The sequence below is a fragment of the Chrysoperla carnea genome, chromosome 5 (assembly GCF_905475395.1).
Source record: "Chrysoperla carnea chromosome 5, inChrCarn1.1, whole genome shotgun sequence".
In the NCBI taxonomy this organism is placed as follows: Eukaryota; Metazoa; Arthropoda; class Insecta; order Neuroptera; family Chrysopidae; genus Chrysoperla; species Chrysoperla carnea.
Genome location: NC_058341.1, coordinates 56,821,663 through 56,848,979, shown reverse-complemented (window position 1 = coordinate 56,848,979; position 27,317 = coordinate 56,821,663). Strand labels below are relative to the sequence as shown.

Here is a 27,317-nt window from a genome sequence, read left to right as displayed (position 1 = left end):
TTTTTCGGGGAAGTTCTCAAGATATCTCGAAAAGTGAATTGTATTTGAATGTTTTTTGGGTACTTACTACCCTAAATAATGCAAAAACTGCCTTGATTAACATGCTCAGCGTCAGAGCTAAGGCTATTGGTGCTCATCAGAGTATGATCCCGATATTTTAAAGAATAAATAAACCTTAAAATGTCTATTTTTCTAGGACCTAGCTTGAAAATTGCACGAGTATGTCCAATCTTCTTCCATAAATTTTATCAGCACTTGGTTAGTTTAACTTAAAATATTCATTACTTTCGTCTTATCTTAAGTTTTTACATTATTAGTGAAAACTACATTTCCTAAAGCGGAAATTAGAATTTGTATTTTTTAAATCTAAAAAACCTGTTTGGTTTAAATCTTTCTTGCTTATACTATTTGATTTTGTGCTGGTATCTCGTACACTTTTGCTGCGGATTTATACATTTTCCGGCAGGGGGCTATTTAATTTTTGCCGCCCCTACTAAGCTCTACATTTCAATAATCCAGGTCACAATCATCTTAATTATATTTTCTTAGCCAATGAAATTGCAATTTTATTATTTGTGCTCTAACGTCATAGTTACATCAAGTTTTTCTCGTTATTAGTAGGATTGTGAATTAAAGGATCGTTTTCTCATGAGCTAAGGGTTTTTGTTAATGGTTTGGGGTAAGGATTTTTGCTTTAATACTATACTTACACAAAATAATGAACATTCGATTAAATTAGCTGTTAATTAAATTATCTGTTAACATATCCATTTTATGATGGCATGTTTAACAATTTCTTTTTGCGAGATTTTAGATTCACAGAAGTTTCAAGAGAGTTTCTCTCACTCGAACAATTTGTCGCTGGTGTACATATAGAGCCATGCGAAGTGTTATATCCAAGTTTGGATATGTTCACAAAATTCTTCGAGAAAATTTCGAGGAACGATAATAGACTTTTTAATGATTCAGAATCTGGTTTTGTTAAAATGCTTTCAGGCAAAAATAACATATTGATAGTGTACGCATTCCTGAACTAAGCCACTTTCTATATCATTAGGAAACATTTTTTCCAACAAAATAGCTTTATTTGTTCCGCGCATATAATAATGTTTTTTTTTTTTTTTTACTTCTGTAAGACAAAAAATTGTTTAGCCAAATTGCCGCCTTAGGCTACAGACTGCTCAGCATATTGGTAAATCCGCCACTGCTATATCGTAAAACTGTTATAGCCTATAGCTATTAGTAATTCGATTTTTAATTAAGTAAATGCTTATCAACATTTCATTATGTCGTTATTTGAATACAAAATTTTGCTGAATTAATAATAATGTATCTAATTACAAATTTATAAGCAGAAAAGGTATGACTCATAATACCTTTGTTATCAATTTCTCAAGAATTACATTAGACTCATAACCAAATGCAAGATAAACAAAACCATTTTTTCCGCTTTGTTTAAGTCACCAACCCGTAATGGAATTTATTCAGCAATGAATCATTTTACATCTTAATAAATTACCCCCAAAAGATAGTTATATTTAATATGAAAAGGAACAACCGTTGAAAAGTCAATTGCTACTTATTTGTTATTTTTATGCAAAGTATAACTTAAAGACATCCAAAAGTATTTCTATAGAAATTATTAGAATACACCATCTTCTGGGATAATTTTTCTCCATTGGAGATAATTGCATCACAATTTCTTACATTTCATGGGTAAATTGGTGGCTAGGATTTTTGCCACGAAAGACAGATTGGAAATTTTTTCCGTTGAGCGTAGATACGTAGAATATGCATAACGTAGATACGCGGGATACTTCACAAATTTGGTAATTTTCATGACGACCTTCTACGCGAGGAGTGGGCACTACAGATACAAGACCATGACCTCATTAAGAATACAATTAATATTTCAAGATAATAAACTATAAAAAGTTCGGCCGATGCCGTACACTTTTTTCCGTCTCACCCACATCAGCGTTGCAAGGCACATAGTTCTAGAAATTTGTTACCATAATTTTTACGATCATAATTTATTTTGGGTACCTATATGATTTTCAACAATTGAATAATGCCATAATGTTGCTTTTCCATAATGTTAATATGTATAATTTAAAATCAAGATAACCACCTTTTTTGGTCTTTTGGGTACCATTTATATGTGTTGTCTAAAATTGTTTAATGTTTGTATTCGATTGTTAAAAAATTTGTATTGTTTTGTATTTTTCAGGAACGATTGTTTTCTAATTGGTTTGAATTATCAAACAGAGGTCACTCCAACATAACTCAATCTATTAAAAGTCAATAAAATAAATCAAAAAGAATAGTATATTCAAACGCAATATAATTTTTTGCTATTATTGCGGGTACATCTATTCCTAAAACTTAATTTAAACTATAATTTTATAGATTATATATTCTGAATTTTATAGTTGAAAATATGTGAAAAAATATTCAAAAACGGACATCGGACATTCTCTGAAATTGATTATAATGATTTAATTAATAAATATTTATTTATACACGACAGGAAACGAAGTTGATCTTTTTAGACATTTATTTATTCAAAGTAGTTTTAGTAGTAAACATTAAAACACATGACTTTTAGTGTTTAGACTTTAAACAAAATTAAATTCAATTAAAAATGAATCAAAATTCATTATTTATCGTGTTTATTGTGTGTTTTAATTTAATTCAATTTAGTTATGGACATAGTTATAAATTTGGATCGTGTCCGACTATTAAACCTGTACCAAATTTTGAAATTGAAAAGGTAATAATATTATTATAATTTTTAGTAATCAATGATATTTGACCCTTTAAGAATCAAAACTAGCTTTATTTTTAGAAATTTAATTGCGTAAAACATCTCACAGATAGGCATTTTTGTTTACGTAAATGTTATAAAGTTTGTTTGTTCACAAAAAAAATAAATCTTTTGTTATCGATTCATGAAGATACTCCTTTCCTCAAACTATTGGAATATCTAATTATTTTGCCTAATTGATTCTAATTTCATGACCCAACCTGGTTCACTAATCTTGAGGGGGTATTCTGATTTAGAATCCTAAATTTTAGGCATTTTTAAACTTAGATAAAAAAAGTGAATAACATTTTTTTAGTCAAATTTTTCTTATGATTTTTTTGACATTTTAAAAATACAGAGTAACTCGGGTAATAATATTCTTATATACTTCATATACAATATCTTGCATAGTTATTTCTGTAAACCGAGCTGTCCTGCCTTCTTTTGAATCAACTGAAGCTCGCAGTTCAGGTTAGTGATCAATTCTAATTTCGTTCAAAAAATTCACTGTATCTCCGAAAATAATTCGAAATTAAAAACATCCGTTTAAGGTCCTATTATAAGATGATTGAAATTGGTAATTTTCAGAGAGATCTGATTTAACTAAAATATTTTGTTTCCATGTCGTTCGCCTCAAAAAATGTGTATGATTTCATGGAATAGTGCGGAGCAAAATCCGCTAAATTACAGAGATTTTGAAATCTTACTGACGGAAAGCATTCAAACCTGTAGGAACAGATGTCTAACAACTTGAACTGAACTGTTTTAGATGTGACATGTATTTTGAAGCTCTTTTCAATAAACTTGGGTTGATGTAGTTAATTGAGAATTGTCGAAATAAAACATTTACAGCTTGCATGGAGTTGCGGTTGAACAATATCTAATTTAATAAATTGAAATTTTTTATCTAGTTTTTAGGTACGTGGTACATACCCCGGAAAACCGCAACAGGAAGTCATTGTCTTGTTTACAATTTTAACCGCACCGATGATCCTAATGAATTTCTTGTCGATCAATACAGTCAACACTTTGTTTTGGGTCACACCCCTGTCAGCCATTTATATCAGTATGAAGGGCGTATGAATATTTTGGATCAATATAATCCAGCATTAATGGCTGTTAGATTTCCAATGAGTAAGTACAAAGGCGAATCGAAGTACAAAAAATAATAGAAGCGAGTCTTCTTTTTACAGTCGCATCAATGAATGTTTTTACTCAAGAGTCCTCTATATCAGGCTACAACGTGGATAACTGCCAGTTATTTATATTGTTAAAACAATATTTGTGCAACTTATATAAAAAAATCACTCTTGTGTGATTTTTTCCCACAAAAAATATATTGTAACTTAATAACAATAAAAATGGATTTTAACTTTTGGTACGGAACCGTAAATTTTTGAAAATAAAATACAACCCATATTAATTGGTGATAATGTAGCACTCTATGGGTGAAAGAATTTTTAAAATAGGTTACGTGCTGAACTCGAAAATATCGGTTTCACTATTTAATGAATTTTTAGTTTTGGTGGGGAACCTTAATTTTTTTGAATATAAGATACAGCCCATGTTACTTGCTGATATTGAAGCATTCTATAGGTAAAATAATTTTTAAAATCGGTTAGGTAGTGTACTCAAAAACGAAGATTTGAAATGTTTCCTCTGAAATGTTTCTGATTTTAAATAATATACAAAAAGAATCATTGGAGCTGTTATTGAGGACTCCGTAAGGATGACTATTTTATGCATTCCTTTATCCGACTATTAGTAGGAAAAGCAGATGCTGGTTTCATTTATTTTTTGGAAAAAGGTTTGCAACAAAAGTTAGTATTTTACGAATCTTTGAATTTGTTCTAGATGTAGCTGGTAATGCTTCGTATATAGTTTTCTACGCAACTGAATCCAATTCATTTGGAATCACCGATAATTCTTTATCGAAAAATAACCGTTATGAATTTGCAGCTTTACATACGTGTCAAAAAACTGCATTTTTACATCGACAATCCACCACAATTCTTTCTCGAACAAAAGAAATTGATTCTGATCGATTAAATCAGGTATTTGATTTGTGGATATATAATCTTTTAAAAGATTTTTTGAATTAAGATTTGTGGATATACTTTTTTCAGATTTTGGATTTAATGAAGAAATATGGTATCAATCCGTATGACTTAAGTATAATTCCACAAACCAATTGTCCAAATTATTTTAATGGCACAGAAAATAATTTGGTTAATATAAAAATTGACGATCAAACATTTACAGCTAAATCAGCGGCGAATGTTATACGAAAAGTTGGTTATAAACTTGGAGATGGTAAATATTTTGAACTTATGGAATATGAATTTAATTTTCTAAATAGATTTTTTACTGAACAACTATTGGTATAAGCTTTTAATAGTATAGAAAACGAACGATTTTTTTTTTTAGATTTCAATTTGAAAGTTCTTAAAGAGATTCTTATCATGTAAATAATTATGTCGCTCTGTTTACGCACTGATAATGGTTGAGTATGACATGCTTTCTAAATTGCTAGGGTTTTAAGGGTAGTAAATGGAATATTTTTTGTAATTACTAGTTGATTGGATTAAGTTTTTCGACTATAGAGGAGTTGGTTGGGTTTTGAAGTTTTTTCCCTTTCGTTCAAAAATGGGACACTATTATAGAAATTTTTTCTGTTTATTTTTTCCGAGTCTATTTTATCCGAACTATTTTTTCCAAAATCTCCTTTTGGGAGGTACAAAATTAGGCAATTCAACAGTTTCATTCCCATAAATTTAAAATTTATCTAATCAGCAATTCATGATTATATCCAGTTATTATACTATTCTATAACTAATTTGCCCGAAGAAAATTATTTTGGACATGCATGCAGACCTTAATTTAATAATGCGTGAGGAAGTTATTTTGCAAAACAAAAAGATTGAACTTCAAGATTATTTATGCAATTATTATTCATATTCATCTTTGTTATTAAATTTTAACAAAGATATTAGGGGTGTAACTACGGACAAAAGAACATGCAATGTTGGTCATTGACTACGTTAAAATATTAACCTCGGAAGGCATGGAGTCAAAATTGAATGTAATAGTTTTAATCAAAGCCAAACCTGACTTTGAATTCTATTCAAAGTCAGGTTTGGCTGTGACGTTTCAAATTAGGAAATATCTTTGACTATTAATTCTTTAATACAGTGCTTACAAAACTTTGCGAATTGGATCCAACAGAAATATTAAAAATATTATTTAGTTAGAATTGTTGAATTTTTTGTAACGGAGAAGATCAGAGAGTTTTAGAATCGGAGGTGATCAGAGACTTCTGTTTCACTGAAAGTAAATAGAATTTTCCGCGCCTAACTGAAACAATTGTACATTGTAGACGAGACTTTTGTCCTAACTATCATAGATCGAGTTGAACACAACGTAATGTATCGAAAACTTTTAATTTTTTAATATTTTCAGGAATTAAATTAAATGCTGATTTATTTTAAAGTTAATTGATGATTTTTATATCTAATTATTCCAATTTTGTTTTAGGTATTGAATTTTCGGGAAAAATAACAGCATCTTTATATGATCATTTAAAAGGAGCCTATAATTTTTTTAGAAATTACGTTTTGTAAAAATTGTACAAAATATTTTTTATTTGATTTGTGATAATAAAATTTTTTATTAAGCCTTTTTAACATTTATTTATTTTTATACCACCAGTGTTAGAAAATTTACAAAATATTTATAACTTTAAATTCGTAGTTCAGAAACAAGGAAAATTGGTTCAAGTATAAATTTTTAAACAAAATTATTTTGTTTGAAAACGGTGATGACAGAGTTTAAGGCAATAAAGCTTATTAGGACTCAAAGAAAATTGCTCAAACAAACATACCCATTTGTTTCGATGCTCAACGATATTTCATTGAATTAAAATTACAATTTGTAAATTTTAGGCAATTGTTTTACGCTCGTGTATTAACATTTGCATGCATATATCAGTCTATTTCAACAGTATGTTAGTAGTAAATAAAAATTGATTTTTACCTTTATCTGTGCACTTTAACAGAAAAGCCGTACATCTAAAATCTATTTTAATATTTGATTTGACCATTCCAGTTCGAGATTCTCTAATATTCATTTTTTTTCGTGGGTAAACGCAATATGTCAAGAAACGAAAATAACTAGAACATTTAAAGGTCAACTAACTGATAATTTTTTGGTTTTGTTTTTCCTAGTTGTTCCTATTATCTATCTATGTGCGAAAATTATTGCAATTAGTCAGCCAATCATGTCAACGTGATACATCTATTTTTAAAACGTAATTAAAAATTAAATTAATTCATATATCAAAAGGATCGTTGGTTCGCATCGATGATCCCCCTTTTAAGGGTTCCGTAACCAAATAAGAAACTATTACTGTTTCGATGTATTCGTCTGTTGCATTTTATACCCGTTTTATTTATGTATTTTAAAAGATAATCAAAGAATATTTAGGAAACAGAGACATCTGTCCCACTTGTGGTTCGCAAGATCTTTAGAAGAAATAATAAATTTCTACACATCAATTTTCAAAAACATACATTTGAAAGAGTTGGATTAGGCTACGATTTCTAAAAGAAAAGAAAGAAACCCCTCAAACCTCTGACTATCGAGTCGGTTAAACACCTTTTATAACTTCAGATTTAAATCATATAATTATTATAAGAATACCTTTTCGCTTTTCCGAACACTTTTAAAATGTGTATGTTTTACTTGCTAGACTGAGCTTCAAGTAAAGACCACCGCGTTATAGCCTCCACCTCTTTTACTCTCACTTATTCTCCTTCCATAACACTCATAAATAGGGGTAGGGATTGTTTTACACAGGAAATATGTACATACTCCAATAAAAAAAATTTTATATAGTCTTGTGAAGAACAGGTGGCCATGAATTATATCTCGTTCATATCTCGTGCCATAGACTAAATTCAATAAAAAAAAAATGTATTTCATAAAGTAAGTATAACTTAAGTGTTATTCTGATATATGAGCTGTATTATTGTATAGTTTCATTCAAATCCATTCTGTAATTTTTGCGTAAAAGCATAACAAACAAACAAACAATGTGACTTTCACATTTATAATATATAGGTATAAGTATGAGACAGCTTTTGTTATATTTTTTTGAGATGAACATTAAAGGCGCACATCTTTCATTATTCAAAGAATTTTTTTTGGCTATATGAGAAACAGAAGCAAAAATTTGTCAGGCTTTTCTTCTCCTGATTTGTCCTTTTGATTGGAATACGACCCTGATTTTCTAAGCTAAAATGCCAATTTACTACGTTTTCGAAGTATTTAATAGATATTCTGCTAATGGAAATTATGCATTGGATATCATGAGCCCCACAAAAAGTGATAACATAACGTTTTCGACAATATAACAACAATCGAAAAATGACGCAAAAAGACTAATGTTCAGCGTTAAATTAGAATTATAAATAATGAAGATAGACTTCCGCGAATGGGAGTTTTTTTATTGTAAATTTCCTCCTCAAGAATCAACGAGCTATCACACGTATTTTTAAGACCATTATTTCTATATTTCACCAATTTGGAACTTATTGACTAGACTATCACGACTAAATGAGAAATAAAAGCAAAAATTTTACAAAGTTTCTCCTCCCCAACTGTTCTCTCTGAATGTGTGCAAATTGGATATCATTGGACCAACAAAAAATATAAACATGAGTCCAAAACGAATTTTTTGATTTGTTAGCCGCTCAGTTTACTCGCAAATTTCCTCTCATTTTAGTCAACACGAAAAAACTTTTAAGTCCGTTTCGAGGCAGAAAAATGGAAATGGGGCGCCCAAATCTGGGACTAATCGTTTAGTATTTGGTGATTTTTAAGGCAACCACATTATGAACCGATCCAATTCTAATTTTGGGATATTATATCCAAAGATCCGTTTTTAATTTAATGCGACGTAATTTGACACGCGCTTGACTGTTTTTCGTTTTTTAATATTATTTTTATATTGTTTTCTTGTTTGACGCTGATAAAATCATTAAATAATAAAAACATATTTTGCATGTAATAAATAAAATAGTTTTGTCATTGATATATCAAAAGTATAATCATCTCTCTAAACAACTAGTTTATTTAGCGATGCTATTTTATCTAATATACAACTTTAATAGTCCAAACAAATCAATTTATTTTAATTTTAATTAATGATATAAAAATTGTATTAAATAAACGGCCCTGTTTCGCCTACTAGAGATAAAACAATATTTTATTAGTAAAGGTTAGTTTTTAAATTTTTATTTCATTTAGTTTAGTTTGAATCCGTTTACTGTTTATTTATTATTTTTGTGATTATTTTATAATTATGGTTTTGTTAAAATTTTAATTAATTAGTATGACGTAATTAGTGCTTATTAATTTAGATTTTGGTTTGATTAATTTTTGTTTTGGTTTTTGGATGTGTGTCTATGGTGTTTTTTCATATTGTGTAATTTTTCCTAGAAGAGGTAGAAATATTTTTTATAGTACCTACATTTTCCTACCAATGTTCTGTCATTAATAAGTGTTCAGTATCGGTGCTTGCAGCAATAGGGAATATTCCTGAAATTTAAATTTGGTTCAAATATTTTTTTGCCTGGATAAAACTTTATTGGCTGGACATTTCAACTAAACCATTATTTTATTAATTAATTAGTTTTTAATTACTTAAGGAGGATCCCTCACCAGTAATTTGTACTTTTATTAATTAATTTTAAGGAGGATCCCTCACCAGTAATAGAAAAAAATAAATTAGTAGAAAATGATCCAAATTTTTAGTATGTTGTAGTTAACGATACATATTATTAAATCAAAAAAAAATTTCGGTATCTTATCGATCAATTAAGAGAGTAATTAATTAATTAAAAATACACTAAATAACATAGAATGATATGAGGATAATTATGTTATTTAGTGTATTTTTAATTAATTAATTACTCTCTTAATTGATCGATAAGATACCGAAATTTTTTTTTGATTTAATAATATTTATCGTTAACTACAACATATTTAAAATTTGGATCATTTTCTATTAATTTATTTTTTTCTATTACTGGTGAGGGATCCTCCTTAAAATTAATTAATAAAAGTACAAATTCAGTGAGAAAAATTCAAAATTTCTGAAACGGGAAATTAAAATTTTTAAACGGACGTGACATCATAGTACTGGCTTGTCAAATTTGTTGACATACTGTATGATATTAATTACTTACATTTTGTATGGTATTACATTGATTTCTATTAATCTACGGCTCTTTATTAGAAAACTTAATAATTACGTGTGTAAATTCTGTGTAGTAAATTCATTTTTTTAAAGTGTAAATTATACTTTGAACTGTCACCAATTGACAGATTACGCACTTATACGTCATCAACAGAGAGCGCCAAAAAACTGCGTTTAAATATCTCGAAATTATAATGTATTTTAAATATTTTTTTACTTTTAAATACACCATTTTTTAGCAGCATTTACATTTTTTACTTTCTTATAACGATGTAAACAATGAATTAAAAATATATGAATATTCCCTACTAAATTGTATTTATTTGACCATTGTTTTGAATTTCGAAAATAAAACGTACTAGCGATCACGATTAATTAGTTTATTCTTTTAAATTTTTGGATGGTTAAATTCATATGAAAGAAAGCATATCAAAAGAAAATTTGTAGGAACTTTATTCAAATAAAAAGAAAAATACTTATTTTAATTGTTTTTCTATATATACAGAGTGTTTTTTTTTTTAAAGTTGATATATGCTTGAAACTCGAACAATAAATATCGATGAAAATGTTTCAAGCAAAATATATTGGGTGTGTGTAAAGCACATCTTAAGCATGTATTAAACGTGCGCTAGGTTTTCAGGCTCAATGAAAAGCTTTCTCTAGTCCATAATTGGTAATATTCGTAATAGTTAGATGTACACTTTAAATTAGAGAGTTGTTGTTCATTGACAAGGTAACATTTTTCCGAAAACCGTACAGTTTGTGCAAAAATGTATTGAAAATTATTACTTAAAATTGCTTTTTCATGTCAAAATTGTTATTTTGTATAATTGATTCTGCGGAACCACTCTTCAAAAGTCAATTACTGTCTAAACTATTTGGCTTACAAAAACATTTTTTTTCAAACAAAAAATATTTACGTTTTTTTAAAGAACAGCTTTCTAATTAAAAGTGTTCGTCTAATGTTTGCCAGCTATGAATCAGAGTGAGGTTTATATCAAACCTGAAAACTAAGGTCCAATTTAATACCTGAATAAGATGCCTTTAAAAATAACAGTTTTCGTTTGAAGCATTTTCTTCGAATTAAACTTCGAGTTTCACATATATGTAAAGTAATAAAGTAATATGTAATCTGACACACACTGTTAAAATTTCTAACCAGAGGTATTTTACAGTATCACGTCATGTAAAAACTATTTTTTTGAAAAATTACCGTTTTATCATCATTTTCTTAGTTTCGTGGTTTTTCTGAAGTGCCAATTAGTTTGTTTGAAGTATTGGTTTTTAAGTGTTTCTGATTTTCTAAACAAAATACAAAGCAAATATGATTCATTAGATTCAAGGGACTGATCAATAATGATTTATTTTAAAATCTCTTCTAAAGAAGGACCTGACTGATTTTTTTTTTCATAAGATACGCTCGTGTACTTATCCTTACTTTAGTCTCGCATTTTTTCTAACGATCTGAAAGGATAACTATCTCCTTGTGTCTGTTCCATTTTTTATACCATATGTATATATGAAACATTTTTTCCTGAGGGGACAAAATTTTGGTGTATAATTAAAAAGAATAAGAGATTTGTGGATTGCTTCAAGCCTTGTCTTGGAAAAAAGTTTTCTAGAATAAATTTTCGAAGTTTTCAAAACCGGAACAAAAGGAGATCAGAAGATATAAATGTATTTTATAAGCTTCTCTAATTTATTAAAAAGAACTGAAAGCAAGCACTTGACTGTGTAAATTGTGAAAATACCCTGTTTTCTATACCTTGTGAAAATACCCTGTGTTGAATGCCAGTGATTATTATTTTTAATAAATTAAAAAAGTTTAAAAACCAATACAATTATGGCAGTCTTTCGGCCAAATTATTGAAAGGAATTCTGGATTTTTTTTTCGAAAATCTTTTACAGGAACACTAGTTGAAGCTACCTGAAATTTTTCAACTCCCTATCTTTTATAAATTTGGAGAAAATGTCCACCAAAGTTTTGCCATAATTTGCGCCCTCAGGGGCTTTGTTTATTTCTTTATAAGGAACGGAACATTTTTTACATTTGTTCTCTAACGTTCTCTAACTCAAATTCACTTCTTACGTCTTCAACAAGGTATAAAAATTTCAGCTTGAGATCTTGTTTCGTTATTGAGTTATCGTGTTGACGGACGGACGTGCAGTCAGACAGACAAACGAAAATGGACTAATTAAGTGATTTATCATTAATATATTTATCATCAATATTTTTAAGCGTTACAAACTTGGGATTAAAATAAGTATACCTTGATATATATTTCATACCTATAAGCAGCGTATAAAAACAACTGGTAGTTGTTGATTTTCATTTGTTTATTTATTGTTTTCAAAATTATTGTTTTCAAAATTATTGTATCCACGAAATATGGATAACTTAATTAAATACAAGCTATTTAATAAATACAAGCCATGTTGGCAATGGCCTTTAGAAAATTTACCTAAATCTTTTTGTAATAGTATATTGCACATTTTGGTAGCGGCGGATTTAAGGGGTGGAAAAGGAGCAGGACTGGTCCCTCGAAATAGAGCACCTTAACGGGTGCTTCCTTATACACCAAAATTTTGTCCCCTCACGAAAAAATGTTGCATATATACATATGGTATAAAAAATGGAACAGACACAAGGAAATAGTTATCCTTTCAGATCATTAGAAAAAATTGCAAGACTAAAGTAAGAATAAGTACACGAGCGTATCTTATGAAAAAAAAATCAGTCAGGTCCTTCTTTAGAAGAGATTTTAAAATAAATCATTATTGATCAGGCCTTTGAATCTAATGAATCATATTTGCTTTGTATTTTGTTTAGAAAATCAGAAACACTTAAAAACCAAGTGCATTTACGAAGACTTAAAAGAAAAAGACAAATATTCATGAAAGGGCACAAATTCATTTATTAAATCAATTTATTTTGATTTAAGGTAGTACTATCGGTAATAGACTTTGAATTAAGAATTTAATGAAACTTGGCATAGTTGTCCATTATTACATCATAATTAACCAGTTAAATTTTTAGGGACCTTCAGAGAACTGAAAATCTGAACGTCCAGTTTTGTGAAATAAAATAAAATCTGTGATTTCCCAAAGGATTAATGTTAAAATATCTATTTTTCAGTTCTCTAAAAATTTAACTGGTTAATTATGATATAATAATGGACAACTATGCCAAGTTTCATTAAATTCTGAATGCAAAGTCTATTACCGGTTGTACTACCTTAAATCAAAATCCAATAGTGAATATCTTTGTAATGAGAAAATCGCAAAGGCCACCAGCTTATTAAACCACACATTCAAAACGTAAATCAAAAAATTTTCGATTTCGATTTTCGGATTGAAAAATACGATCTTTATATCATAAATCTATTAAATATTATCGAGCTATTTGAGTATTGTTAGTTGAAGATAGATGTATTTAATGAGTTAATAATTAATTTAGTGCAAGGTTTTCAACTAAATATTGATGTTAAATATTAATTTTTGAATAAAGATATAAATAAATAAATTTTGATAATATTTCAATAATAGTTTATGATTATTAATAATATATATTTGAAATTAATGACCTTAAAAAGGTTTCAAAATCTTTCTAATAATTAGGAAATTTTGTTAGTTTATTTGTGGGTAGGTAATTAGTTAATAAAATATTTAAATATTTGCTTATATTTTGAAAGATGACCGACCAGTGACCTTTAATAAATGTTGTTTGCTCGCTAAATATTTGTTTGCCAAATTTAATAAATAATTCTATTCTTTTTTAAGTTCAAAAAGGTCATCGATGCGATCCCAAGATGCTGATGCTCATGTATTACGCATTGTCTTAAAAATCACTTATAAACGCAACGAAATTTTTTTCTTGTTATAAAATTTTTGAAAAGACAATCAAAATCCCACACCAACCTTAGAACTACGGGTAGTATTCCTATAGTGCCTGTTATTTTTATGAAATCACATTTAACAACACGTGGTTCCAGGGCCCAGGCTCGAAGAGAGGAGAGGCAACCTCCGGCACCTGGGTATGCACGGATGTATAAGCATGACAATAATGTTTGATTTAAAGGCTCAAACGTGCACTGACAACCGGAAATGGATTAATTAGAGGACTTTATGAACACCTATTTCATATATACAAGGTATAAAAAACATAGGATATTTAATTATCTACAATAAAGGTTATTATCATTTTTAAAATGCACGATTGCGGGGATATTGTAGGCCGAAGCGGTTTTTCTCAAAATGTCGGCACTTACGCTACCGCCCCCCCCCAAGTTTGTATAGATTTTATATATCTATATATATTTACATTCAGTAAGTTATATTGAAACTATTTCGGCATTGTATTAAATTCAAAATATTGAACGTTCCTCAATTAAATTTACGTAGTATTAAAATTTATACAAAAATGAGTCGATTTTTTAAAGTGAAATTTTAACATTATTATTTAATTATTTCTAACGCATAAAATTTAAAAAAAAATTTGATTGACAGGCTTATTGAAGAAACATTAATTTTCATAAAGAAAAAATTTCCGTGCCATTGGTGTCAAGTAGGTGATTTATAATTTAATACAAATAGCGCGTCATAGGGTGTGTCTGACGCTACACTTGACTTAAATTCAGCCCTGACCATATAAATTCTCAAAATATTTAGGAATATTACTCAAAAAAAATCTATTTTTTATGTAAAAAAACTAAGAAATAATTGAGGTATTTGCTCACAGCACACATACAAGAAAATTACCTTGAATTTTTAATTCCGTAAATAGTAATAATTCAAGTTCTTTAATACTTAGGAAATGAATATTATAAAAAATTTCCTAACGAACATTTATCATGAAAAAGACAAGAAAGAAAGGGTCAATCAAAAGTAATGAATTAATTTATACACTGACCGGTATAGACAATGGGATTATTCATATCAGCACATTTAGCAATTTAAATAAATCATATTTTGCAGTATTCATTTCGTAGTATTAAAATATTTCTATTTTTATTATAAAACCAAACGTAAGTTTGTTTCAAATTTTTGTGTACTTTTTTATATCAGTCAAAGTCCCTCATACATAATACTTAAATAGCTTTTTCTATCTCAACATATTATAACACTTAACATATGAGAGAAAAATTGTACAGAAGCCGGGAATCGATGCCGGGTCGTTTATATGCATACGATATAAGATGTAGTCTCTCCGCCACTTACTTAGAATCATTTCAAGATGCATTTGAAGGTCCAAAACAAGACTTGAATATTTGATATTTAATAAGCTATTTGAATTTTTGAAAAATATTTAGGGACGTTAAATTTAACAAAAATTTTAAAAAATTGAACCCAAATTTAATAGGTTAAACAAAATTGTATAGAATGTTCAAAATTTTTAATTAAATTAAAATTTTTTAAAAGTTTTATTACATCATGTAGGCAAAAAAACTGACTTTTTTGATAACTTTGCCAAATATTTGATCAAGATGAGTTATAGAACCTTTTTATGAATATTTTAAATTCGACAAATATTAAAAACTGGACCAAATTTTATTATGGATGAAATATTTTTGAAGTCCACTAATTTTTAGGTCATTTTGTCGTTTTAAAATAACTTAAAAAATTCATCAAAAGCTTTACTAATATTTTTTTATTATTAAAGCTTTATTAATATTTTTATCTTTTTATACCCTGTATAAATGAAATATTCATCAAGGTATACTAATTTTAGTCCCAAGTTTGCAACGCTTAGAATTAAATTGATAATACGAACAAAATTTTGGTAGAAGTATTCATAAAATCACCTAATTAGCCCATTTCAGGTTGTCCGTCGGCCTATCTGTCCGTCAACACGATAACTTAAAAACGAAAGAGATACCAAGCTGAAATTTTTATAACGTGCTCATGATGTAAAATGAGTTCGTAAATGAGCAACATCGGTCAATTTGGTCTTGGTTCCCTAGGACCCATCTTGTAAACCGTTAGAGATAGAACAAAAGTTTAAATGTAAAAAAGTAACCTTAAAATGTATCCTTATAAAAAAATTTTTGATTAAACATTTTTTCGTAAACATCACTGCTTACCCGTGAGTGTGGAAATTAGGACAAAACTTTGGTATCCATTTTCTCCGAAGCTATAAAAGATAGAGAAGCGAAAATTTGCTGGTTGCTTCAACTAGGGTCTTGTAAAAGATTCTAAAAAAACGAAATTTTCGAAAACCAAATAATTGGCAACTGAAAAGCCACTATAATTGAATTGGTTTTTAAACTCTTGTTTATAAAAAATAATACAAGCACTGACAGTCAACACTTTCTATATATGGTATTTCAACAATTATCTCAATAATTTGTATCATTTTTATCAATAATGTACCATTTTCTATGCCTCTCAGTGCTCACCCATGAGACTCATAAATAAATAAATAAATATATTTGAATTCGAATTATTTTTATCAGATAATATTGTTCGAGACACCACATAGATCAGTTACAACACACCTCTTCTGAATCGCGGCATATATCTTTTGTATACGATTTATTGTGTCGGGGTTTTTGAATGTGAGTGTACGCTACTTGTGTGTTTGGTGATTGTTGTGACATCATCCGTAGCAGACAACATAAATTCAAGTGGATATGTATTTGACGGTTTGACGGTTGAACATAAAAAAAAGATTTAATTGTTTTGATTGAAAAATTACTTCCTGAACAGTATAATATTATTGTTAGAATATTGTGTTTAGTAGATCAATTTTCAAAGGTCAAATCATGTTTGTTTTGTTAAATAAGGTGAGAGCCCCCTAAAGTGTGTCTTTATTAGAAAATTATTGTTCTAGAAGAATTATTTGCACGTAATGTAAGCCTTTTTTCCTAAAAGTATATTTCAAAGTTTTAGCGAATTTTCACTCCAAGGAAAATGAACAATAGGGAATATTCATGTATTTTTTAAAAATTTTTAATTTTTGTTTACACCGTTATAACAAAGTAAAAATATAAATACTACTTAAAAATGCTGTATTTAAGTTAAAAAAATATTTAAAATATATTATAATTTTGAGATATTTAAACGCTGTTTTTTGGCGCTCTCTGTTGATGACGTATAAGTACGTGATCTGTCAATTAGTGATAGTTCAATGTATAATTTACACTTTAAAAAAATGAATTTACAACACAGAATTTACACTCGTTATTATTAAGTTTTCTAATAAAAAGCCGTAGAATAGTATAATTTAATGAAATACCATATAAAATGTAAGTAATTAATATCATACAGTATATGTCAACAAATTTGACAAGCTCGTACTTTGATGTCACGTCCGTATAAAAGTTCCGAATTTCCGTTTTAGAAATTTTTAAATGCCCTCACTGAATTTGTACTTTTATTAATTAATTTTAAGTAATTAAAAAGATATTAATTACTAAAATAATGGTTTAGTTGAAATGTCCAGTCATTAAAGTTACAGAAGAAAAATATTTGAACCAAATTTAAATTTCATGAAAATTCCCTATTTCTTTATTCTTTAGTAAAAGTCATAAAATATAAAAATTTTGTCTCCAAAAATATTTCTTACCAAACAAATCACTCATTTTCAGAAAAATTATTATTTAAGAATGTATGAGCACGGTACTGGCACACGGCACAATTAAAAAAAAATTGATATTTTCAATTTTGATTGTGAATTGTTACAACTGGATGTTATAAGACGAAAAGTAAGAATACAATTTTTCGATATCTGGCGTATTTTTCAAAATATCGAAAATTGAAAATTTTGTTTAACTATTCAGCTTTCGATATTTGGTAAATCAAGGCAGGTATCGAAAAATTTTATTCTTATTTTTCGTCTACATTCATAAAAATATACTACAATTCATTATAAAACTTGAAATGAAATAAAAATAATTTCAACCCTAAATCTGCTCTGCTCGTACATCCCTTATATGGATGGAGATTGTTTTTTTTCTTTTCTATATGTCATTGCTAATATGTTTACTTTCTATTAAAAATTATCAAAAACTTTCAAAATATGTCGTTTTTTGAGATTTCTCCATAAGAGTCCAAGTATTTTATATCGATTTTCAATGATATTTTTCTTAAAAATTAGCATGGATATCTATGCTGAAATTTTAACTACATATTCTTTGAGTAAAAGTCTACCTATAAAAATATTTTAAGCCTTTAAATCAAACATTGTTGTCATGCTCATACATCCTTAAATTAGGGGGAAAATACCTAAAATAAAAAAATCATGTACAGCGCTCTGCCGAATGGAAAAATTTGCAAATTCGTATCCAAGTTTAAATAACATATTCCAACCGGAAGTGCATCTTTTAAAACGGAACATTCCATAGTAGAATTACTATGTAAATAGTAATTCTACTATGTAACAGCTACTAAAAGATACTACTATAAAATGCACTTCTGGTTGAAGTTTCATGTGTTTTTTAAAATTTTGCTTCTTTTTAAAAAAAATTTTTTTGTTTGGGAAAAAATGTTTAAAATAGAAGAAAGGGAGTAAATTGATTTAGATATTACAAGCATAAAAGCACTCGCGACAGGTTTGGCTTTTTTCTCACAGATTCAGATTTAAACTGTGATAAGTATCTCGATGTTTTAGAATTTTTTGTCATTCAGATCGCGAGATAATCAGCTACAAAGTTCGCGATTTCGAGGGTCCAAGTATGTAAAATTCATTGTACTCCCAATTATTTAAAAAAAGTTCAGAAATTAAAAAATTCTCTCCACAGAATTGATAAAAAAGTAAGAGAGTTGAAAGGAATGATTTTAGAATAAAAAAAATAGCAACAAGCCGTTTTGTTTTCGAGATATTAATTTTTACGTAAACTGGTCAAAATTGGGAACTTATAGGCATTAATTATCTCTTGTTTCAAACTGTCCAAATTTATGAAATTTTGAGATTTAGTAGTAAAAGCCCTATTCTTTTCCTGTATAAAAATGCGTTAAATTCTGTCGAAAAGTGGGTTTCACCACAGTTTTAGCGTAGGCATTTTAAAATTAATTTAAAATTTGTTTGACAACAATTTCCTGTGTTGTAAACGATCGAATTTACCCAACTTTTTTTTTTAAATAGCAGCTGTTGTTTACTAAAGCTGAATGTGTTGCTTACAAAAATTTGAGAGGAAATATTTTCATAAAATTTGTTTAATTTCGGAATTTAAATTAAATTAAAAAAATTTTATTTTATAAAATTTCATTATCAAGCAAGTTTTTTAAGATATTTCACTTCAGAGCAATAAATCTTTAAAATTAGCCTTCAACTTATGCAATAAATTTGCATACAAGTACTAAACAAATGAAAATAATTAAATTTTTTTCCAATTTTTTTGCAGATGACCATACAACTTTACTTTCTAATTTTACTATTATGTATCACAATAACACAATGCACAGTACTTGTAGCCGATTTAACAATGTCTCGAATGATTGAATTAAATGCGAAACCTCCATTTTGTACTTTTCACAGTGAAAGGTAAATAAAAGTTAATATACCAAGTACTAGAGTCGGGACATAGAAAATTTTCATCATACCGAATTTCTTACATTAGTTTGTATTGATAAGACAGATAAAATAGAGACTTAATTCCGAGAGGGGTAGAACTTCCATCCTCTTAAGACTAGAAAAAATTACGCAAGTTCCACTAATTTATTTTCCGAAAATTTATAATTTTAATGCGAAAGGGTTGAATTTTGTAAGTATGTGGGATTCTGCACCATTTTTACATTCGTAAATTGGTCGAATTGGTTTTTTTATTTTTAAAATTGTTATATTCATTTTATAAACTACTAGCAGTTATTCGGCCACTTCGCTGGACAATTTGAACTTAAAATTAAAAACAAAGTCTACTGCGTTATAGCCTTCATTTCCCTTGCCCTCACGTTACCCCCTTTTGTTCTCAATTTCATGGATTTTAATGCGTTAATGTAGCTTTATATTGGTAATAGAATTTTTAAAATCGAACTAGTAGTTTGCGAGTTTATCTATTACAAACAAACAAAAAAAAAGCAAATATGTTTTCGTTATATAATTAGTGTAGATAAATTTTATCTGGCCACTATCTTGACTCCCCCCCCCCCTTTTTGCCAATTTGTGAGGCCCTAGAAATGGCAGCCTCTTTAAAGAACTTTATTGAGTTTATCATTTGCCGATTTTGGATTTCATGTAAATACTTTCAGTCTTTCTTCTAAAAAAAGAAACAAGAATTCATAGATGAAGCCATTTTTAACACTTTAAGTCTTATTTAAAATTTTTTGAAAATGTGATGAAAATTTGGATAAACGGTGTAGTTCTTGGTATATAACAAAATAATCTTTAAATATAAAAGTGATAAAATTTTTTTTTTTGTATGCAGAGGTACAATACAACGAATGCTTTTAGCATCCGATCAACGCCGAGTCCGACAAATGTCGAATAATGCGATATCACTTTTAGAGGAGATATGTCGAAATAATAAAGTAACATCAATGCATCAGGGTGGTTTTATTTATCCAGGCACGAAATGGTGTGGCCCAGGTACCACGACTTCAGTTCTTCTTCTCTTTAGAGAGTAATGAATAAAATTTTTGATTATGTTGCAGGCGATGTTGCAAAAAATTATACAGATCTAGGATACAATAAAGCAGAGGATGTTTGCTGCCGCGAACACGATCATTGCCCAAATATAATTAAAAGTGGCGAATGTAAAAATGGTATTTGTAATACATCGCATTTTACAAGGTGATAATTTTATGCAAATTGTAGAAAAATAATATTTTAATAAAGAATGAGTATGCGTATAGAGGTTAGCGGGCCATGCTCGAGCATCGGGCCTCGAAGCAATGGTTCAGAGCACTTATCCAAATAGACCCTTGTACTCTATCCCCGCTACGCATTTCAGTGGCTACTATAACCAACTGATGTACTGAAACCCAGGATCTGCCTAGCGCTGAGTTTCCTAATTTCCATTTAATAAAGAAACAAGCTAAAGAAAAAATGCACTCGATTTCTGAAGAAAAAAACTTCTTGTCTACCTTGAGTGTAATCCGTCCATTGAAATCAAAAGTAATACCTGTGATGGATTTAAACATTTGATTTGAGATCTTCTCCAAAACTAAAATAAGGTAACTGGAGAAGGGTAGGGCCAATTTTCAAAACGATTTTAATTTTTTATTTATTTTGGCGCACAAAATTATTTGCTCTCGATACTGTAGATAAAATTTAAATTTAGCGATCCCAGCGTTAACTATATCAATTACTTCAAACTTCACTTCAATTGATATACGTCAAATATGTATCTAAATCCAAGCACATAAGTAAGTTGTTACCCATATAAGGATATAATTAAAGTTTGTTGAATAGATATTTTTATCATTAACATACTGTACAGTAAGAGATGTTACTAAATCGGCTGATAAAGGAAATTGAAAGACACCACTCACATTTTGTTAAAACCTCATGGAATGTGGTTCGTAAGTGTCAAATATAATTAGTTTGGCATCAGTTAGTGATTTTTATATTTTGTTAATAAACAATTTTTTTTTCAATATATTTTGTCGATCAAAAAATTATATTCACATTTATAATAACTTGGAGAAACAACAGTCTTGATTCTCATGTTATCTCAAAAATATATAAAGATATGGAAAAAAGTTTTAAATAAAAAATGTAGATATCTAAATTTTCTATTAAATCATTATTTATCACTTTTGACGTATTTACAAAAAAAACTGAGATATTTGCAATAATCAAATCTAATTTATAGATCAGTCTCATTAAATATGACAAAATTTTCTCTGGGAAATTCGGAAAAATCTCCCAAAATTACGTTTTTCAGTTTTTATGTGGCGGAGCTATAAATTAGATTGGTTTATTGCAAATATTTCGGTATCTATTGCAAATACGTCAAAAATGATTAGAAATAAATAGAAAATGTATAGAAAATTTTAATATCTATATCTTCTATTTAAAACTTTTTCCATATCTTCGTATATTTTTGAGATATCATGCGAATCATGACTGTCTCTCCAAGTTAGTATAAGACGTGAATAAAAATTTTTTGACCGACAAAATACTGTTAATTCTACATTATATTTCCATAATAGTGAGTGATTCATGGATAGGGCCATTAAATTTGCCTGATTTTTAAAATAATTTTGTCCGATTTTTTTCTACGGAACCCCTAATTAAGGATAATAATCATTTGATAATGCAAACCTTCTTACTGTCGGTTGTTTTTGTTTTTAGGTCACATTGTGATTGCGACGCAAGATTTCGTCGATGTTTGCAGAGTTTAAATACAGAAGTAGCGAATACCTTAGGCGCTGTATTCTTTAATGTAGTTCAAGTTACTTGTTTTAAAGAGCGTCGGCCATGTTCACAATGGCAAAGGTAATTATTATCACAATTTACTTAAAAAATAACATTTGTAGCAATAACATTGAATATTACTTCTCATCTGGTATAGGATGATTTATTATGGATGTTTATTTGAAGACACCTGTTGACGCACAGTGAGCCCAAAAAATGTCTGACCTTGATTGCCACTCACATCAATTTTTCGATTTCCTTCAAATAAATTTAGGAAGTTCAAGCACTAAGGCAATTTTAGATTTAAGGTTGAAATTATTTGTACCTTATTTTCACTTTGATAGTGAATTTTGTTATAATTTCATGAATGTAGACGAAAATAAGATACAATTTTTCGATATTTGCCTTGGTTTTTGAAATATCTAATGCTAAATAATTAAAAAAAATTTTCAATTTCTGATATTTTGAAAATTACTCCAGTTATCGAAAAATTTTCTTCTTACTTATCGGCTTATATTGTCTAGTTTAAACATAATTCACCGCCAATATTGAAAAAAAATTTTTTTTAATTTTGTGTCGCCTCTACCGTGCTTATTAGGTACAATGAGTTTTTTGTTTTCAATAATTTATTAAGGTTTTTAACTTTAATTTAAATACTTTTTTTTAATTCTACTCTCCCTAAAATTTCCAGAATTGGTTTAGATTTAGTCCAACTTCCTATAAAAAAAATCAAGCCCTTTTATTTAAAATTGCCTTGGTACTCGTACATCCTTAGTACTCGTTTACGTAATAACAAACTTTGTTAATGATAAACACTGTTTTAATGATTTTTTAACCCTCAAGTTTAGGGGCGGTCCTAAGATGTAAAATTTCTTTTTATAACCCCCGTTACACAATAAAATAACTAATTCGTAATTATGCTCTTTAGTGTCGTGGGATACAAGCTATAGTTTTGGAGCCATGATTGTTAATGAACCAAAAAAGCTGTCAAATATCTATAAATACAGGAAACTTCGTTAGTTTTCTGGCACGTCTCAATAAACGGCGCTGGTGCTCTAATCATTATTGGTACCAACGATAAGTAAATACGAAGCTGAAAGGACAAAAAATATTGGAGTTCTGATTAAACAATTTCCAATCTTAACAATTGATGTGAATGGCTTCAGGAACAGAGTCTTGATTTTTTTCGGGATAAATATAGGTCCATTAGGACTAGTTATGATATTCCGTGGTAAAATTCTTTTAATAAAAGATGTGATCTTTACTAATAAATCATTCTGTAACTTAATATACCTTTCTTTAGGTTGTGGATTGACTTTCTGGTTTTTTATTTATTGTCAATAACATTTTATTTAGGTTATGGTGCATTTTAATTGTTGCATAATAATAACTTGTTTCTCTTCGTGCGATAAATCATTTAATTTAGTTATTAAAGAGTTATTAAATATAAATTTTTCATTATTTTTTCACAATATGACCGTGAAAATTAATACTATGTCGATTCATAAGTACATATAAAAAAAAATTACAATGGAAATCATTTTACTTAGTGTTTAAACTGCGTCAGAGTTTATCAACTTGTTTCTTTGTTTCTAAATGTGGATCAAATCAACGCTTCGTATAAGATTTTAGTCTAGCTACTATCTAAATCGTCAAAAGGATTCCATTTTAGTATTTTCCGGGGCACAATTACTCTAGAAAATTATTTTAAAACAAATCGAAAATACAATAATTTTTACAGGGGTAGGTACGTAGAAAAAATCGGGAAAATCACGACATTTTCTGTTATAGAATTTGATAAAATTTGCTATACATGGTATTTTTGTTCCAAAATATGTAAAAATCATTCATTTAATAATACGGAGATGAATTTTTGAGATATAGCTTAAAATTCTGTAGGAAATGCTATTTTTGAAGCGATTCTTGAGATATCTCGAAAAATAATTATATCGTCAGATAGAATCGTCAGATGAGCTGAATGTTTATGTTTTTTTTTTTATTATCTTAAATAATCATTGACACGAAAATACTGGATTGGATATCTCATAAAATACTCGTTCATTCGTCAAAAGAATTCAATTTTTATATTTTCTGGGTCGAAATTATTCTAGAAAATGATTTTTATCCATATCGGAGACAAATTAGATAAAACTTTCTAAATTAGGTAATTTTGAACCAAAAATTACAAAAATTGATTTCATTTGATGAATGGATGGATATTTTTTGAGATATCATCTCAAAACCTATAAAATCCGGAGCGATTTTTGAGATATTGGGAAAAGTACTTATTCTTATATATTCGCCAAATGAGCTGAAATTTTATGTTTTTTGAGCTCTGACTACCCTAAATAATCAAAAGGCACAAAAATGTTGATTTTGCGATTGAATGATTTGGTATCAGCTGCTGAAATTGCTTCTGGATTGAAGAAAAGAATATCCTTATGTCGCTCTTCAAATTTTGATAATTTTCAGTAGTAAAATGATTATTTCGAGAAATATTTCATCGATAATACAACGAAAAAAGATCCTTTCATGTTTTCAACAGAATGTTAACTATTTTGCAAAATGTAAGGGTATATAATGGTGGCGGGTTCTTTAAAATGGCGACACTGAAATAGTACGACAAATTTTATGGAAATATTTGGTGATGGATTTTTTATTCAATATTTAGAATATTTTCTAATTGAAAAAATTGTTTTATATTTTTCGACAGATCCAAGAATCAATGTGCATACGAATTTAGACAATCACCAAAATATCCAAATCAAAAAGTTATGCCACCAGTATATCGTCAAAACGATGATGGTCATTTTTTGGAAAAAGTCTTTACAGGAGTACTGTATAAAGTTCTACAATTCTTCCCTGGTGGACGTTTAAGAAAGAATTAAGTTTAACTGTCTTTTTTGTGTGATTTTTTGTTCCAGAAATGGTTACAATAAGAATGAATCTGATATTTTATGCGCACAATGGAAATATCGGCCATCGGAAAAATACATTCCATTAATGCCTTTACCATATATGAAGTAAACAAAAAATTATGGTACGTTTTCGCTGCGTAAAATTTTGTGTAAAAATGATTCTGAAATCAAGTTGGATGCAGTACCTGGTAAATCTCTCTCAGCTCTGGTGCGAAGAACGCAAAAGTTCAGAACCTTTTAATTCAATATATTGTCCTACTCCTGAATTAAAATTAAGCAAAATGGCAGGTCCATTTCGAAGAAATAAATTGAATTATAATCAATTATATCTAAATTATTTTGTTAAGCTATTAAGAATTATTTCAACAAGAACAGTCGTAGTAAACAAATCTAAAATGCAAATCAATTTTAATCGCCCTTTCGACAGTTTTAGTTCATCCTTACTTGACGCAGAATGTTTTGCAATTCTACTGGTCTATTGTTTTCTAAAATATGATTTGAGATATTTTTATCGCTTAAATAGAAAAATTGCTAAAACTCATAGCAATATAAATGAAAGTGTATGGTCAAAAGTGTTTCGATTTTTTATGCATTCTTGGCTTCCAGGCACTCTTAACCATACATCAGATTGGGTTTTAGCAAGTTTTTTGTTTCTTTGTCGACAAAATTATCAAAATCATGTACAGGGTGGCTCTTTAAGTTGAAATATGCTTGAAACTCGATAAATAAATTTAATCGAGGAAAATTCTTCAAACGAAAAATATTAATTTCAAGGGTACACATCTTCTACAGATATTGAATTCAATCCAAGTTTCTTTGCTCAATTAAAATCTTCCTCTAATTCATAACTGGCAAACATTAGACGAACACTTTAAATAAAAAACTTGTTCTCTATAAAAAGGCAAACATTTTTTGCTTGAAACATTCTTTTGTAAATCGAAAAGTTTAGATAGTAATTGATAGCAAAAAGACCTTATAAGAAACTACATAGCGTAGCTTTTAGCTCGCTTTTTCATTAAATTTGAACAAAAATGGTCTTCAAAAGAAAAACAAGCCACTTTTATTGGAAATTTTTTATCGCAGATGACATACGAAAAACAATTCATGAGAAAAAATTTTCAGTCCGCTTTTGTCTGAACTGTAAGGTTTGCGAAAAAATGTTTCGAACAAAAAAATGTTACTGTTTGAATCAATAACAACTTTCTAATAATGTTCATTTATCTGTTACCAGTTATGGAGTAAACTGATCTGTTTGCATTGAGGTTGAAAACTTAGGTGAAGTTTAACACTTTTTGCTTGAAGCATTTTCATCGATGAATTTTATTTTTCCTGTTTCAAACATTTGTCAACTTAATAAAGACACCCAGTAAATACAGAGGCTTAAAACTGTTGTACGGAAATGAAATCCGCTGCGTTAAGAAAGGGTAGATTTGTTTTCTTAGTAGATTCTTTAGCTTAGAAAAAATTTAAAGTGTTTGGTTTTATAGTGTAAAATCATAAAAATTTAAAAACTTTACGCGTGAATTAGTCAAACTAAATTTTTTTTAGCTAGAAAAATTTTTATGGGAAGAATCTTTAAAATTATTACAATGTAAACGTACCATTATAGACAATTTTTAATGTACAAACAAATATTTTTATAAATTAACTATTGCTCAAAATATGGGACCAAGTTATTTTAAAAAATTTTACAGTTACCATGCCATAATAAATTTTATAGATTTTTTCTAGTCAAAATAGTCTTATCAAAGAGAAAGAAAATCAATAAATCCATAAGTTTTAATTTTGTAAATGTTTTGTGATATCAATTTAAAGAAATGTTATTTATATTATTAATAAAAATTGTTTTAATTATTAAAAAATTTATAAATATGAATTATTTTTTAAACCTTTCCAACTCCCAAGTGTCATGATAATATTATACATGTTTGTAAAACTGGTAGTAGGTCAATTTAATTTTAAATGGTTTCTGAATCAAGAGAGGATTAGCGAGAATTTTTAAAACGGGTCATATAAATATTATGGAAAACGAGACAGTTA

The 27,317-nt window shown here is 28.3% G+C and overlaps 2 protein-coding genes across 6 annotated transcripts; both read left to right on the top strand.

The window, feature by feature from the left end:
- Positions 1–2,548: 2,548 nt before the first annotated feature.
- Positions 2,549–6,428, top strand: LOC123300674 (apolipoprotein D-like). Its single transcript, XM_044883284.1, has 5 exons — positions 2,549–2,773; positions 3,718–3,940; positions 4,661–4,860; positions 4,933–5,119; positions 6,341–6,428. The coding sequence occupies exons 1-5, from the start codon at positions 2,645–2,647 to the stop codon at positions 6,424–6,426; spliced, it is 825 nt and encodes a 274-aa protein (XP_044739219.1). The 5' UTR covers positions 2,549–2,644; the 3' UTR covers positions 6,427–6,428.
- Positions 6,429–8,949: 2,521 nt separating this feature from the next.
- Positions 8,950–26,818, top strand: LOC123299658 (phospholipase A2-like). 5 transcript variants are annotated; one of them, XM_044881945.1, is made up of 7 exons: positions 16,531–16,846; positions 19,406–19,545; positions 20,426–20,586; positions 20,652–20,790; positions 22,297–22,440; positions 25,284–25,399; positions 26,509–26,809. In XM_044881945.1, exons 1-6 carry the CDS (start codon positions 16,826–16,828, stop codon positions 25,384–25,386), a joined length of 708 nt encoding a protein of 235 aa, XP_044737880.1. In that variant the 5' UTR covers positions 16,531–16,825; the 3' UTR covers positions 25,387–25,399; positions 26,509–26,809. The 5 variants fall into 5 exon arrangements, with proteins under 5 accessions (XP_044737877.1, XP_044737878.1, XP_044737880.1 ...); XM_044881942.1 differs by lacking the exons at positions 16,531–16,846; positions 25,284–25,399; positions 26,509–26,809 and adding exons at positions 8,950–9,083; positions 25,073–25,268; XM_044881943.1 differs by lacking the exons at positions 16,531–16,846; positions 25,284–25,399; positions 26,509–26,809 and adding exons at positions 9,254–9,309; positions 25,073–25,268.
- Positions 26,819–27,317: the final 499 nt, after the last annotated feature.